This window comes from Phallusia mammillata, chromosome 7, assembly GCF_965637545.1.
Source record: "Phallusia mammillata chromosome 7, kaPhaMamm4.hap1.1, whole genome shotgun sequence".
Taxonomy (NCBI): Eukaryota; Metazoa; Chordata; class Ascidiacea; order Phlebobranchia; family Ascidiidae; genus Phallusia; species Phallusia mammillata.
The window spans coordinates 11,753,206-11,770,163 of NC_137258.1; the positions used below are offsets into that span (position 1 = coordinate 11,753,206).

Genomic DNA, 16,958 nt, shown 5'->3' on the forward strand with positions numbered 1-16,958 from the left:
GACTCAACCATTTTAGTATCAAGTTTACCATTGTACAAATAACGGATTTGTTAAGGCTAAGCCAACGTATGCGTTACACCAGCGGTTCTCAAAATGGGGTCCGCGGTCCGTGAGGGGTCCGTGAGGCAATTTGAGGGGGACCGCGAAGCGGTTGAAGTAATTCTATATTCTTATTTGGGTCACTGAATAAGTATAAATAAAATTAGAATTTAGAGTCGCCTGTCTCCATTGCTAAACAATAGCCTTTATTGAATGACAACTATCAAAAATGCAATTTCTCGCGCACAATCGTGATGCTTTTTTGTCTTGTCTGTGATGTTGCTGTCTTTGGATCATTGTTATGCGCAATTTTGCATAAATAACTAAAATCCTGCAATCAACTTTCGTTTTTCTGAAATACCCATTCCAGCTAAGAGACCGCGAGCCCTCGAAATAATGGTAAAGTGACCGTTTTGAAAAAATAAGGAAAAGGTTTGAAAACCACTGCGTTACACAAAGTAACTCATCCGTGGGCACCACTGTACTGGCGATGCTAATGGAACACGTATGCAATCTGCGGGCAGAGGGCTAATTGCAAACCATTGCAAAGAGGTTGTGTGCAGTGTTACATTTCTGCGATCTGACAATGCGGTTAGATTTCCTCCAGGAAATGATTTTTACTGGTAAATTTTAGATTTCCTTCAGGAAATGAATTTTACTGGTAGCTGTTAACGTTAAGCGTTTTTGGTACGCAGCAAAGCAACGTCAACAAGTGCCATGTAAAAGTGCGGCCCACGGTTAAACTACGATATTTTTTTCCACAATGATAAAGGTTGCAAAGCTTTTTTTGTACACTTTACTAATAGTTTCCAAGTAATCTTGTTTCTTTTAATCTGTTAACCCAGGCAAAACAGGATAGCAATTGCGTACTATGTAAAATGGCAGTGGCAGGAAACTATCTTTTACCAATGACTGTTAGCAGCATATGCACATAATAATGTTGTTGGAGCTGCAAACAGTTTTAGTTACATGTTGTGGTCTGTTGCCAGTATATATATGAGCCATGGAAGACACTATATTGGAAGTACGTCATTTTGTTAAGTTGCACTATGATATCAACGTCAAAGTGGTGAAAAAAGTTACAAGCTACATTGACGAAAATTACATTTTGACGACGGACACGGAAAAAACATATTTGTTGAAAGTGATTACTGTAAAAGACAATGATGACATACGTAAGTAACAACAAGTCATTTTCTTTATGTGTAAGGCATTATATGAGTTCCATTTGATTGCAGGTACTCAAAAAGCGATTGCTGACGTTATGATACGACTAGGCAGCGCAGGCTTTAACTTGCCTGTTCGGCTAGCTGCAAACAATGGCTCTACATCAATTTTGTGTCCATTTGGTAAAGAAATGTTTTCAGATAACTAAATGCTTTCGATCCTAGCCGTTGAAATACTCTTCACGGTATATACGTTATATATTTATCAGGAAAGTCCAAGCTTTCGTTTTTGGTTCTTCAGACGTTTTTGCAGGGTTCATTATTGGATGACATCATATGTGGCGAAAAAGATATGGTCAACCTAATTTTCGAATGTGGTCAAAAACTTGCTGCTATTGCTCGTCATTTCAAGGTCGTTAATACAGAAGCAAGTAAGGACATACAAAAAGTGATCATACATTTGATTTTGCAGGGTGAAGTTTTGTCGCATCTTAGTCGCCCGAAGTCTGAATGGAATTTGTTACAAGTTGATCTTTACAGGCACTACGTAGCGGAATTAAATGACCAAATCCGTGAACATTGCCAAAACGCAATACATACATTTGCAACTATGGTTGTTCCAAAACTGTCCAGTTTTCAATCAGGTAAATTTAGCGTTAATGGGCGGCCATATAAATAAAGTGTCAAATATTGATACCAAATATTTTGGTGTAACATTAAACTAAGAGTCGACAGTTTCAAGTTGTTTACATATAGTTGAATACAGGAAATGCTTTTTTACACAGGTTTTATACACGCAGATGGCAATGCGTGCAACTTTATTGTTTCGCCAAAAGAAATCGGTTGGAAAATTACAGGTAACACAAAGTTTTAAACTTTGTAAGTTATATGTGGAAATATATAGCCTAATCATAAAATGACCCATGGATTAAATTTTGATTTACGTTGTAAAGTATTCGGAACCTTTCTATAGTGGTCTAGGAAAAAATTAATTATTTTACAGTTGGTTAACATGTTACTACATTTGTTCAGGTGTGATTGACTTCGGCGACAGCTGTACCAGTTATTATATTGTGGATGTGGCGACCTTGTTGACTTACATGATGCAAAAAGCTCAAAGTTCTAACTTGGATATACATGAGGTTGCGAAACATGCATACCAAGGATACATTAACGTATTACCATTAAATCAAGACGAAATAGCAGTTTTGGATCTCGTTGTTGCCGCACGATTAGCTCAAAGTATTTCAATCGGAAGCCACATGATCAAGTTGGAACCCGAGAAGTCCCATTTAATTGGCCAATCAATTAAACCATGTTCAGAAATTTTAACAAAGCTATCTTCCATAAGCAGAAAACAGATTCGTGAATTGTGGGCTATTAGTTGAGCTGACAGCTTGTTTTTTGAAACCAAATTAAAACCACCATCGGCATCATTGTCAGTAAAAGGGCAACTGAAAAAAGTCTGTTTCTTGACTGTTGTAAAAGTTGTTGTGTCGAAAATAAACTATTTAATGTTGTTTTAGTGAACTTTTCCAAAGGCTACTTCACAATTATTATTTTCCAAATAGAGCATTAAAACAAATAGTAACTTACTTATATAGGGACGCAAGAACCAGTAGGCTACGGGAATGGCACGATACAACACGCACTTTCGCCACAGTTTAACACATCCAACATGCGCAGATGACAATAACAAAATGTATAATCAACACATACATTGAGGGGTTTTTTGGTGACGAATGGCCATGTTTTATGTCCATGTCGCAAGTGGCCATGGAAACGAAGTGATGGACAACAATGTAGACAACGAATAACATGTGTGTTATGGTGCGTGTTATTCCTGACTCTTAAATAAAGAAATTAGACTAAAGCATTGTAAAATAAAAACCTAAACCTAAAGACATGAGACATTCTATCTTGGGTTTTAAACTTTAACCTCCAGCCCAACATCGAACTGCATGGACTAAAAAGGTGTAGTGAAAGATACGATGGTTAAGCTACAAACATGCTTGTTTCTGAGCGGAGAATCGCCGATGTATTTAGATTTTAGAACAAAACTTAAGCAGAACGAAATCAACCAGATATTAAAATTTCTATGGTACGAGGCATGTTTTGCCAAGCAGTCATCCGGGACCTTCCTTTTCACCTGAGCTTGCATCGGTTCTGAAGTGTATTGTTCTTTCGGGCTAAGGCCGTAAATATATCGGCGACGTGCACTAATTTCTGAACCCATCCAACTCTAAACTATAGAAAAATGTCTTCCGAACTTGCTTGTGTTTATGCTGCTTTGATTTTGCATGATGATCAGATCGAAATCACAGTAAGTTTCAATGTCATTTTATTGTTCCAAAACGCTCTTCACTGTTTCGTTGTTTTAGGATTTCGGTAGTATAGTGACTGTTTTGTGCACCAAAAACATAACCGTTTGTTTCATAATCAAATTTACATCGTATGAAAAAAATGAGAAAGAAAAACGCTACTAATTATTTTGATTTTTAGGGTGACAAAATCAGCACTCTAATTAAAGCAGCAAATGTATCGGTCGATTCCTTTTGGCCAGGATTGTTTGCTAAGGTTTGTCATACTTTTTTTTGCTTACTATAACTTTGTTCCACTGCACATGGTACAAATTTACAAAGGGTTTATAATCATTGTTAGGTTTTTACTTGTATGTTTGTTCCAGAAAGATGCATACAGTTTTACAGTAAAACTATAACGTTATGAAGAAACCTGCAGAAATTGATCAGACAGCATTTGCACCAATTAAGCTACCTAAACCACAATTTTTGTGGATTTTTTTATCATCCCTTTTCAATCTGATAGAAAGTCCTTCAGTTCAAAACATGTAAAATTGCAGTCAATGCTGGAAATAAATGTTTTTACAGTATGTATGAAATGCTTTGATAACCTGATAGTGATATTTCCAGCAAATTTTATTTTGCGAAGTGTTTTCCACCAATATATATATACATAGCACTTTTGGGTGTACAGTTTAATAAAAAAGTACAACACAAATGACAACTCTGCAGTTGTTGGGGGCATGTGCTTTAGTTTGTGCATGTATGTGTGCAACAAAAATCATATGAGTTTTATTTAAAATAAGTTAAATATAGAGCCAATGTAAAATAATATATGAAACATTTTTTTATGGTTGACAAATGACAAAATAGAATAAGCCACATTGCAGTGAAGTCTTTTGGCCCGCTGTACCGAAGCAGAGTTTGAGGCACCTAGTGTTTTGTGAATAGTATCTTAAGGTCCAAACTTGAATTTTTTTATACAACATTAACTTTATTTGTGCAACATTTGGTGTTAATAGTAACTGTTCACTTATTTAACAAACTTTATGCAAACAGCGGCATGTATTTATAAAGCTTTGTCTTGTGTTGGAGTTTTAAATTCCTGTGACTTAACATGAAACAGTAAAACCTATTCCACCTATGAACCTTAAAAAATAGTAATGAATAGACATGAATACTATCATATGTGTAATTGTACCAGGCCTTGGAAGGAGTTGATATCAAGCAGTTGATCTGCAATGTAGGTGTGGGAAGTGCAGCCCCAGCTGGTGCAGCCGCTGGAGGTGCTGCGGAGGCTAAAGAAGAAGGTACTAACATTTAAGTTTTCTTTTTTTTTGGTTAATGGATGCTGCAGTTAAAATATTAATATTTTAAAAAGGTTGTGAATAGTGCTCAATGCTAATGGTAAAGAAAGGTCCCTTTTCATATTCACAATAAAACAATTATGGGTTTAATGATTATATAACTGGGTTTTAAGCTGATAATAATGTCCAATAATTAGTCATTGGGTAGTATATATGTTGATTTATCTTGTTGTTAACATTAAAATACAAAGTGTTGTAAGAACTTTTTGCCAAATAACATTTGTTGGTAATCAAAAACGTTGAACTATTGCACTTTTACCTACTTTGCAGAAAAACCAGAAGAAAAGAAAGAGGAGTCTGAAGAAGAGTCCGATGACGACATGGGATTTGGATTGTTTGACTAAAAGTCCTCATCTCTCCACTCCATCGCATGTATGTTCCCTCTTCTGGTTACTTTTTATTTTAGTAGATGTTAATGTATAGTTTATGTATACCTGACAATGTGCAATGATGACACCACAAAGCGCTTGCTGATAAAGCTTGATGCATACTTTTCTCTATCCCTCTGAGCACAATTAACATTTTTTTGCAATTAAAAATTTTGATGTGTTGTTTGGGAATCGAAAATAACCAGCTATTTTTTTGTTTCAGCTTGGAGTTACCCTTAAACGTGTACATTATATGAACATGTTTACAAATAAATGCCAAATGTGGCATGTAATACAACTGATTGTGATATTTTGAGGGGTGGAAAAATACGTATGGATGAAGTAGTTCAGTTGAAAAAGAAAGGACTTTACCACTAGTGTGTGGTACAACAGTTAACTTTTTTTTGGAACTTCAAACTATGCTTTTACTTGACACCGTTTTTGTTTTTAAGTTTAATGTTAAGAATACCAAAGGTATTTTAATAGGTTGACTGATGAACCTATATAGTTGGTTCTCTAAGTCATAGTCAGTATGTTTGTTTATGAAATCTCCGGGGGTTGAATTAAAATGAAGCTACAGACTGAATCCAAATCGAGAAAATCAAAAATAGCGAGACACCGGTATCTCTGGCTTACTTGTAAAGAGCACACCTTATTCAGGCGTGTCCCACCCGTCGAAGACAAGAAGACACAAGCGAACGAGCATATTGAAGTATTTTCTCGGTCAAACGTAGCAGTTTTTTTGCAATACTGTGTACATGTGTTAATCTCTTAAAGCGTTGCTATTTTCGCATGCGGACATTTGTGGGGTAAGATGTGGATAAATGATCTTGATTTTGGCCACGTACGCTATATGCGAAGTCCAAGTTTCTAAACCCCTAAATCCTGCAAAACCAGACACAAATTTTCATGAATGTCTTTGTGGCAATACTCGAAGGAGCAGCCTAGTATAACTTTAAAATTCAAGCTCTTGTATTGCTGAGATAAATATTCAGCTTCAACAACGTGTTTAATTCGGACCGCGATTAGGTTGCGAAAAGGTCGTTCCGATACAAAAAAAGTATGTTTGGAAATCGGTGTAGGCTAGTGTAAGAAATATACTTTTACATTGTTATCTAACTAATATACCGTTTCCTTTGCCATCAAACTTAAATGGTGTTCCGATCGGACTAGCAAAAACTTTATCATAGAATTCGTTTTAAATCGTCGATAATAATTATCCTATTACAAAACTGTTTCAAACCAGACACCGCCAACAACTATAGAAACAAACAAAAAATCCCGATCGGACCTCTGCGAGGAGGTCCACTAAAATGCTAAAAAATGTCGAGTCCCGCATTTTTTGCTTTCAACCGGACCAATCTCCCTGGAAACGGGATATAAGATGTTGCATTGCGGACAGGTAGCAATTTTCAACTTGTGTACCTGGAGCTTAACCAAAATTGTTGTGCAAAGCGTTTTGCTGGCACATTGCATTTCCATTCGATCGTTGGCCTAGCTACTTTGATGTTTTCTTCGGTGTTGCAAATTCGTGTTTAGAAACCGTTAGCCACCGACGCAATTTTAAATTTCCCGTTGTTTGACCAAAAGGCGATTGTCTTATCCTGCTGGTATGTTTAATTGTCTTTTTCCACCCGAGTCTCTGTTTAATTAACATCTTAACTGTACTTTTCTATTTCTGGGCCTCGGTTGGCGGAAACATCGGTGTTGAGATATGTTGGACCCCTGAGGTGTCTTCCACTTTGTAAACACCACCCTACCTTAATACGACCGATTTTCGTATGTTACAGTTTACTTTCGTGGCGTAATATTTTATTCGATGGTTTAAAATGCGTTCTTGTGGTTACTATTCAACTTAAGATGATAAGATCTATATCAGTGGTTCTCAACCAGGGTCCATTTTTAAGGGGGCACAGGTCCTACAGGGTTACTTGAAGGGGGCCACGAGGTCCAAAAGTTACTTTTAGGGGGCCACGGTCCACGAAAGGTTGAGAACCACTGATCTATATGATACGAGCATCAGGAGGCAGCTTAACGAGGACCTCATAGACATTGCTTCAACTGAGGTAAAACTGAAACAAATCAAATAACGTGGTATAAAAATGTCAAAAAAAACTTGTGCTTCATGCTTAAAATGAAACTAGATAACATATCCTAAAATCCGAAGGATTCGGTTGATTGTTGGTGTTTGAACGAGTCGATGTGTAACAAAGTTTGTGTTGATACGCCCTTTGGCACTGGTGCTTCACGGTTGGCTGCCTTCAGTGTTACGTCGAGACGAGTCGTCGGAACGTGTTTCACAGAAAACCGAAATATGTTTGCCAGGGCGTTTAACGCCTAGTGACGGTTGCCTTTTGCAGTAATAAACGTAGTCATGGGACAAATATTCAGAAATCAGCAGTGACTTTCACTCTGGACAAACGTATGTTGCGTTACGTTATAGGTAATTCAACTACTATGCTCTTCCTTTTAGGCAACTTCATTAGTAAAAGTGCCAGGAAGTATCGCAAGAACCAAACGAACTGTAAGGCGGAAATACAACAGGCAAAGTCGGAGCGTAGGGTGAAAGAAAATGTTGATCAGTACATAAAAGTTGATGAATTTTGTAAAAAATAATTGCACCTATGAATGAAAAAAATCGTTTACGAATCTGCGTAGAAGACAGGCATAATTGTAGCCACATATTTTGATATCAACTGCCAAAACAAAAAGTGAAGACACTGGAAGGTTAATAAGATCAAATTTTAGTAAACAGTGCAAGTTGCTTTTAAATGCAGTCATATGTTGTTTTAAATGTGTTCTAAAAACTAGGGATAAACCATTGCATTTTTTTTTGAATTAATATCTTTTTAGACTGATACATATTTTTTTTATTTTTTATTTTATTTTTTTATAACGCTGTTTGGCACAATCCAGCATTATAGTACTAAGACACTTTTTTTATAGATTATCACTTTACAAGCTTTGAAAAAGGAAGATTCGTCACAATATATACAATGATCTATTTCTGACTTAAATTAGCGTGAATTAAATAGTTCAAATTACATAAACAATTATGGGTGATTGAAGATTTGTCTTTCAAAACATTTTGTCCCATTTATGTAAACAAGTAAATGTATCATGTATATGTTAAAAGACACAATAACTATATTAAAGGCAATTCTCTAACATGGGAAACAAACATATCCAACTTGTGGTGCTTGGTTTGGAAACTATTAAATAAATTCAAGTTCCACGTTTAGCCAGGTAGAAATGCAGTTTAAAATACTATTATATTATCTGCAATGATGAAACTTTCATTGAACCTTTGTGGTATATAAAAATTCATTTGCACTTACTAACATACATCTTTATTCTTTTATTGTATAATGAGTTCAAACTTTATTATCACTCATGTACAGCAAGACGATTTGTACATGCCGATAATGCCATTATACTAAATATGCTTATTATTTGTGAAAACTTGGTCAATTTTACAGAGCCAAATTCTGGCGATTTTAAAACTAGCTTGATGTTTTAACTTAATTTGTATTGTTGTTGTTTTAGTGGTTCTAACCTTATCCACTACCACTGTATATAGTACAATAGTTAATGTTTTGTGTAGAACTTTTAATTAATATTTTGGACATTGCATTTCGTTTGTGCACACATCACACTGACCCTTATGTTTGATTGTTGAATCCAACAACTTTTTTTCCAAGGATTTTGACAAACAAACCTGTACCATTGATCTTTTTGTTTGGTGAATGTATAGTGCCATTATTCTCATTATTTGCTCTCACCCTCTGTTTGTGCAGCTATCAAGTGGATAGTAGTGTTTTTAATTTGGACTCAATAGGTTCACTTTGAAGCAGTTGAAGGCCTTTCACAATCACTCTTCTTTCATCATGGCAGCAGCTTTATATACACCTGCATTCGCCTGATGCTTATACATCAGCAGTGACGAAACAGGAAGCAAAGTGTTCAAGAAAAAGAGAACAGTGTTTCACTGTATTGAATCAGCTTTCTGCTTCCTAGTCTATATAACTGCATTCAATCAAGCCTTTTCACTTAGATTCATAAGGAAGTACAACAGTAAACAGACACTGTTAAATACGGTCAGTGGATCAGTGCTTTTCTGTTGAACCAATTTATATAGTATTTGACTGGTGTTTGTTATGCAGCTTTACAGGTGATACGTATTTTCAGCATGGCTGCACCTCCAGCAGAGCAAACGTCGTACAAACTAGTAGTTGTTGGTGGAGGTGGTGTTGGGAAAAGTGCTTTGACAATTCAGTTTATTCAGGTATGGAAGTGTCAGTCATATCTTGTTTTAACCCAAAATGTTTAATTTAAAATTTCACTTTGATTGCAGTCATATTTTGTCACTGATTATGATCCCACAATAGAGGATTCATACAGAAAGCAATGTGTGATTGATGGAAAAGTGGGAAAGCTTGACAGTAAGTTTAACCATGCATTGTTGCATGTCCTGATATATTACAGTTTATATTCAAATGTAGAACTATAGTGCTGATTCACTGGCAAAACATGTTTTATTACACAGTTTTATAGCTGACTTTGTTATTCATAGGTTTACAAACTTCTGAAATGTGCCAATGCTTTAGACCAGTGCTTGTCAACCTTTTTTGAAACGGTACACCCTTTTAACGTTAACTTGAAATTTGTACACCCCGGTGAAAAATTTATTCCACCCTGTAACACACTGAATCTGTGGTCCTAACAGAAATAATGATGAGCACAATACCAACAAGCTATAATCCATAATTCACTTTCTACTTCAAAAAGAACTACCATTAACAACGATTACCAAGTCAAATAGTAAATTATGACGTCACAAATAGAGTTTTGTAACTTAAAATCTACGTACACTTGAGATGCATGTTGTGCAATGTATTGTACACTCCAGTCAGCCTGTTCTAAAACTGAAACCTGGCTATTGTGATACCTGATTTTAGGTATATTATATTTTGTATCTCGTACACCCCAGTACACCCCATCAAAGTGTTACACCCTTTTAAATATATGGTACACCCTGGGGTGTACGATACACCCGGTTGAAAAGCACTGCTTTAGACATGATGCACAACAAAAAATTTAGCTTGGTGTTAGCTCCATGACTTAGTCAATATCCTCGTGGATTTAGTTTTATCATTTCAAAACAGAACTGACAAGGATTAAATATAAAAGCAAATGTAACATTTCAACATCTAATTTATAATATGTGCAAGCTTTCAAATGTTTTTGGAAGAAATGTGTAAAGTTTGATAATGACAATTTAAGTATAATAGTGGTTTTCAAAACAACAGCCAGTTGCAAACTTCTAAGTTTTAACAACATACATTCAAATGACTGCACTTCATGGCAACTTCCTCTTGGTGGTCAGGAAGTAAGATATATTGTGGCCACACACTTCTATGCCTCCTATATTCAATACCAGTCTCAACACACTTAAGTTGCTTTGTTTTGACTCCACACGAGTTAGTGAATAATAATTTATTGCAACATATTGCAAAAAAAGCATTAATCATGCTATATTACACGCTACTTAGCACTGGAGAAATTTTTACACTAAATCTAAACTGATTCACTTTTGCGTTGGCAAGACACTTTTGCGTTGGTGTGATTTCATGTTCTGTCATTGGTGTAAAAATATCTGATATGAATCAGACTGAAGATTTCTACACTCCACAAGATTACTGCATAAGTGATTCGTGGATATCCTTGTTTTTAGCTCATATGGTGTTTTTTTGCCTTCAATTATTGCTTGCTGGCCCATTATTTTTTGTCTCATTTACTAACATATGTATTTGTGGAACATAACAGATTGAAGTAAACGGCTTTTTAGTATTTTTAGTGCGAATGATTTCCACATTCTGCAGAAATGTTTTTCCAATTCGGGCATTCTGGGACTGTTAGGTGCATAATAGAGTATACTAAATTGAATTTACAGTTGTTATGATGTTAAAAAAGACTATCTCTGATGACTGAAAGTGTTGCTGTCAGTGTTGTTAGGTGCATGTCCATGTTTATGTAAGCATCACTGAATCAATACTGGCCAATTTGTATTGTATGTTTGTTTTTTCAAATTACCAAATATGATTGCTTGTGTTTGTGCCCTTCCCCCTCCCAAAAACCGTTACCAGACACCCCATTGACAGTTGCATGTAAATTAAATGGTTGAACATTTTTCTTGGTAGTGCAAATCAACGTGCTAATTCACAATTCCCCTAATTACCTTCTTAGCTTAGGGCCAGTTCTGTTTTAGCACCGGCTTGCCAATGGGGCCGATGCGCCAGTACGTTTTCCTATACGATCCGAGCCGTGTTGCTACATATCACAAACAAATTTGATTTCGCTAAGATCTGAGGCACTTTCAGGGTATCAGGAAGTGTGTTACGTGCTTACACCACTCGTATCTTTTTTTCCAGTTTTGGACACCGCCGGTCAAGAGGAGTTCAGTGCAATGCGCGAGCAATACATGAGATCCGGCGAAGGTTTCCTGTTAGTGTTTTCGGTCGCCGATAAACTAAGGTGAGTTCCTTCGCAACCCGAAGTGACGTCATACCCAAATCGCCAGATTTACCACTGGTGATCACGCCCACGCTATACAGGTCATGGGAACAGCGGCGAGCTAGTGTTGACTGACCTGTAGCAGTGACACAAATTGCGGAAACTGGATGTCGCATATAACAAGCAATTTTCCGTTACTAGTTCGGCTGGTTTGTTTGTGCTGGGGCATTCGGTTTGATGAGTTAACTGTCGTGTGTGTAGATGCGGAAAGTTGCTTAAACTTCGCCAGTATATGAATCCGACGTTCCAATTCATAAGTGTGGTACAGCGTGGGATGAACCCTGGTAACCCCCAAACCATTCTGACATGACAGAAAAGCGTTTAAGGGAAATTTTATGCAACCATTGATTTGTGTAATGACACCAACAAAATATTTTTTGACACCGGTTTTTTATTATTCATTTCCAAATTTGTTTTGAAGCCAGTATACATGTTACAATGCCAAAACTGCTTCCCCGAATAATAACATACAATATTGCAACACGTTATAGTTTGTACAAATTGTACAGAGCCAAACGTGGTTACCACGCTTGTAGTATATTTAACCGTCATCCATTCAAAATCGCCCTCTCCAATATTGACGTCACATGAGTTCCGGGTATTTCAGCAGTCATTACGTTGCACCATGTCTTACAAAAATTCACGCAACATGTTTGCATCATAGGCATCATTATGCCAACTACTCTAATCTGACGAGCGTGTGTATCACCTGACAGGTAACATGCTAGTGCTGATCACAAAACACCGTTAGGAGGCTTACTCCAATGAATTAGGTCCCAGAGACTTTCTCTCGCGTTAGCACGAGCAAAGGTCGTGTTTATTCCGTGTCTGTCGCCGATTTTCGTTGGCACCAGGCGCGATCGCATGAGCTATTGATAGATTCCATCCTACTGTTTGTTTGTATAAATTCGTCGGATGAATTCCATTCGTGCTTTTGTGCAATATATTTGATGTCCAAATTTTTTACCTGTGCCTTACCTATTGTGCAGATCCGTAAAAGTCAGCCATATAAAAATATAAACGGCGTTGTATCTAGACTCGTGATACTGACATCATTGATAAATCATCACTGCACTGTTGACCTACCGAACTGCTTGAGTCATATTGGTGTATCTGAACAACAAAATAGAACAATTCTGATCATGGTTGTCTAGAAACTGAATTTTGTGTCCTTTTCGACGCAATGTAAAAATATGTGTTTCTCATGCAGTTTCAACGAAATCCACAACTTCCATAGACAAATATTAAGAGTAAAAGACAGAGAAGAATTTCCCATGATCCTTGTTGGAAACAAGTGCGACCTTGAGACCCCACCGAGATGCGTAAGTGATTGAGGTTATAAATAACCTGTATGGGTTAACATCCACTTTTACCGTTCTAAAATCGTTTCCCCAAAAACACAACTTAAACATAGGGAGGCTAAGTTTCATCATAGCATATTTTGCAAATTGCATTAAAATAAAAGGCTAATGTTATGGCATTGCCAGGTAACGCAAAGCGAAGCAAAAGCGATGGCAAAAGAATTCGGTGTTCCTTACATTGAGACGAGTGCCAAATTAAAAGTCAACGTCGATCAAGCCTTTTATGACCTCGTACGGAGTATAAGGTAGTGATGTGTTTGTTATCATGTTTTATCTACCGTTAGCAGTTTGCGGACGTTAACTCTTGATTCCTGTACTAGCTTTATTTCATCTGTATTTTGCTGGGGCATGTATGGTTAAGAGATTCCGAGCTTACGAAAGTTTGAAAAATACATCATAGGACTGATTGATAAACAAGAAATAGTGAAGTGATATTGTGAAGCTATCATCAGTGTGCACCATTTAAAATGTTTTTCTTACGGTCTTTTCTTAGTGTCTGTACAAACATGATTTAGCAATAATGTTTTGTACTCTCTGCTGTGTCAAAATGTATATTCATTCAAACAAAGCTGGTAATAAGTAAAGTCGGAAACAATTTTGGGCTTTTCATTGGATTTAATTTGTTTTTCCATAATCTTATTGTTTCAATTTTGTGTGTAGGGAATTCCAATATTCAGATCCTCCAAGTCCCGACAAGCCTACAGAAACAGGAGGATGCTGCGTGTTGTTGTAACCCCTTGTGGGCCCCCGAATCCGGCCGCAGAGACTAAGTCTGCCGACCTGTAGGGGTCGAGCGGTGCCCTGAGATTCGTCCGTCACTGTGTGTTTATCCACGCTGTTGACCAAATCATCATTTGATTTACTGACGGCAAAACTCCCGACAGTTGGTCCCTAGTTTTATCGTACACTCAGTTCCACCATAAATGGTTAAAAAAAACATTACCAAAATTTGTACATTAGAAACCAAAACATCTTGTGCTAAAGTGGGCTGTATGCTCTATATGTAAGTGAACACGTAGCTGTTAGGATATGGTTGGTATATCATATTGCATTTACCCAAAAGTTATGCTCATCGTCGTGTTTTGCTGCAATTTTTTTCGTCGCCTTCCCAAGTTTCGTTTCCCAATTTATTTTCTCATTTACAAAAAGTATTCGAATCGCGTCAAGGCATGGGTTGAATGAGTGTTAAAGCATGTCGTACTTTGCAAAAAAACAACAGCAGCGAATTAGCCACTTTGCATACAATGCGCACTAAATGCCATCGAAAAAGACGTCTATTGATGGGATTACAATGCAATCACGTCATGGGTCCGCCGGCTGGGACTCTACCGACTCCTTCATTGTGACGTCATACGGATGCCGGCGCGCCAGTGCACAGGCTAACTGTCTCACGCGGATTTGTTACAAGTTTCAAGCTGGCTACCTTCGGCTTCTGAAGCGTGTCATTCCAAACGCTCCCGGGCCAAGTTTTGAACGGTGTTGCCACGGCTAAAAATAGGCCCCTATTGGTGGCAAGCAGAACGTGCTCCTATTGCCTGCCATTTTTTTGCGCCGGCTTTACGACTTATTGATCGCACACCCGCGTTTTCCCCGGGACCTCACGGATAGGGTAATAATTAATCAAAGCTATGCGATGTTGAAAAACACTGTTTTCACGAAAACAAGCTCGTCTCGATCCACTTTTGGTCACACGTGGCGCCATTTGTCCACCCTGCCTGTTGCGTCGCTGTCCGGTATTGCTTGCGTCAAACTATAGTGACGACACACATGCGCGATCACACACCGTGCACGCTGTACCACTATTTAAGCACTCAGGAAAACAGACCTTCGTGACGTTATATATCGACTCGACACTCAGTAGTAACACGAAGTCCCAATACAGTTTTGGGGGCTCGTCCAATCGGCAGCCCGCGTGCTGCTTACGGGGTCTTATCAACACCACCTGCTGACCGAGCCCAAAGTTGAAAGCGATTTCAACACTTTCAATTGGATCCCAATTCATCTATAAATACTCCGGGTCGTGATCAAGGCGGACTTCCTGCACTAAAGCCGCGCCCATGAATTACATTTAAGCAAGAGCAGTCGTTTGTTTGGTTTGTTGCCTCCCACTGACGCATATCCAACTGAAATGAAAATATTACCATCCCCTGGTGTGGCGTTTGTCTAACATCGGTTCGTGCGCTATGCAGGTTGTTTTCAAACGGTCGTGTATTCTAATCGCATGTCGAGAATTGAATGTAAGTCACACCTCCATCTTTTGTTTCATGCAAACTATCGCTAAGACCTAAGAGCGCTCTTTGTCGCAACTTTCCATATTTTTATTGTTGGGTGTGTTACGTTTGCTGTTTGCAGTGTAACCTCGGTGGGCCAGTGTGAAGCAGCTTTTCGGGACAATTTTCTGCGCTTCTATCTTAGATTGCCAAGCATGTCTGCGTTTTAGCTGATAAAAATTGGCTACATCCGTTTCAAGTGTATTCTGCCGTCAGAATCTCTGTAACTAACGTCGTTAAAATCAACGTAAAATTGGCAAACAAGTGTTTTCACCATTCCGTTTTTCTTTGGTGGTTTTATGTGTTTTGTATGGCTCAGACTTTAGCCTGTTCCCGCCACGTGACTCGGCCGGGCAAAAGACTTGTTTCTATTTTCCCCGTCTGTTGTCATTTATATTTTTTTACTCTTTTCGTGTCACCATGCTGTGTACAACTTATATTTACGGATGTCTTAAGAGACTTACAAACATAAACTGGAATATCTTTGTATGTTATTTACGTCACAACAGCGGTAAAATCAATTAAACTTTCGTCACCTGCGAGCACAAAACAGTTAAAGCTTTGAATGATAACACCATGTTGTTTTCTTTAACTTTTAACTAATTATGTTTCTTTCGCCTGTCTTAGTAGCGCCCCATTTGTGCCACGAAAAAAGCATGCAGTATATTTTCATGAGACTGTGTTCTTCTTCACAAACAGTCGTGCTTTATTCGTTGTGAAATCTAACCAGGTGTGCGGTCACCACTAAGTTATCCCCCTTTATACAATTGCCGTGTACTTTCGCTACATTTCGTATTATCTCTCACCCGATGTTGTTTTTCCCTTTCGCGCATTTTAAACATTATGTATGTGAAATTAGATAAAAATCCACAGTAGCAATGTTTCATGAGGCGATATGATAGATATCTGGAATCAGTATAAAACCACCGTTTGGCCTTGTCACACTAGTTACTAGTGATGCACCGAACCCGCCACAAAAGGTCCGAAATATCAGGAAAACGGCATACCCTGCTGAAATATCATGCAATTATCCATAACCTCGATGCATCACTACTCGTTAAGTCTACAACTGGGTATTTTTCTGTGTATTGCACAAGGAAACTACGTTGTGTAGAAATGGCAATGACGTGAGTAGAGGGAAATATTTATAGCGTTTGCATAAGCTTTACTAAAGGACGTGTGGGACAACGTTATATAACACTTTTGCACGTCCTGATGCCAATAACACTTAAAAATACGTTTTTCTTGACCGATGGGTTAGGGAGCGAAAAGTATTTTATGAAAACATATGAAGAAACTGAAATAAAAGTTGCAAAATGCAGGCGATAATTGAACGTACTTTTGGCATTAATTTTATCTAAACTCGGATTTGTCCTTTACTCCTGTTTTAATCCGACTTGAATAAGTCTCTAATGGTGTTATTGCACTCTTCTTGTGTTAAAAAAACGATGGAAGAGCGTTTGTACAAATCAATGCTGCGCGTTGACCAAACTAAATAAAGTGGTAAGACAGCG

The 16,958-nt window shown here is 37.7% G+C and overlaps 3 protein-coding genes across 4 annotated transcripts; all 3 read left to right on the forward strand.

Annotated features, from left to right (window-relative positions):
• Window positions 1–857: 857 nt before the first annotated feature.
• Window positions 858–2,725, forward strand: LOC145237553 (hydroxylysine kinase-like). 2 transcript variants are annotated; one of them, XM_080100464.1, is made up of 6 exons: window positions 859–1,214; window positions 1,278–1,388; window positions 1,475–1,617; window positions 1,678–1,849; window positions 1,991–2,062; window positions 2,238–2,725. In XM_080100464.1, the coding sequence occupies exons 1-6, from the start codon at window positions 1,043–1,045 to the stop codon at window positions 2,591–2,593; spliced, it is 1,026 nt and encodes a 341-aa protein (XP_079956590.1). In that variant the 5' UTR covers window positions 859–1,042; the 3' UTR covers window positions 2,594–2,725. The 2 variants fall into 2 exon arrangements, with proteins under 2 accessions (XP_079956588.1, XP_079956590.1); XM_080100462.1 differs by having other exon boundaries at window positions 858–1,214; window positions 1,475–1,849.
• Window positions 2,726–3,317: 592 nt separating this feature from the next.
• LOC145237555 (large ribosomal subunit protein P1-like) lies at window positions 3,318–5,538 on the forward strand. The gene is made up of 5 exons (XM_080100466.1): window positions 3,318–3,528; window positions 3,708–3,782; window positions 4,710–4,815; window positions 5,143–5,244; window positions 5,464–5,538. Exons 1-4 carry the CDS (start codon window positions 3,463–3,465, stop codon window positions 5,214–5,216), a joined length of 321 nt encoding a protein of 106 aa, XP_079956592.1. The 5' UTR covers window positions 3,318–3,462; the 3' UTR covers window positions 5,217–5,244; window positions 5,464–5,538.
• A 3,467-nt stretch (window positions 5,539–9,005) lies between these two features.
• On the forward strand, window positions 9,006–16,319 carry LOC145237554 (ras-related protein R-Ras2-like). The gene is made up of 7 exons (XM_080100465.1): window positions 9,006–9,337; window positions 9,404–9,525; window positions 9,595–9,682; window positions 11,672–11,774; window positions 13,024–13,135; window positions 13,301–13,419; window positions 13,835–16,319. Exons 2-7 carry the CDS (start codon window positions 9,430–9,432, stop codon window positions 13,905–13,907), a joined length of 591 nt encoding a protein of 196 aa, XP_079956591.1. The 5' UTR covers window positions 9,006–9,337; window positions 9,404–9,429; the 3' UTR covers window positions 13,908–16,319.
• Window positions 16,320–16,958: the final 639 nt, after the last annotated feature.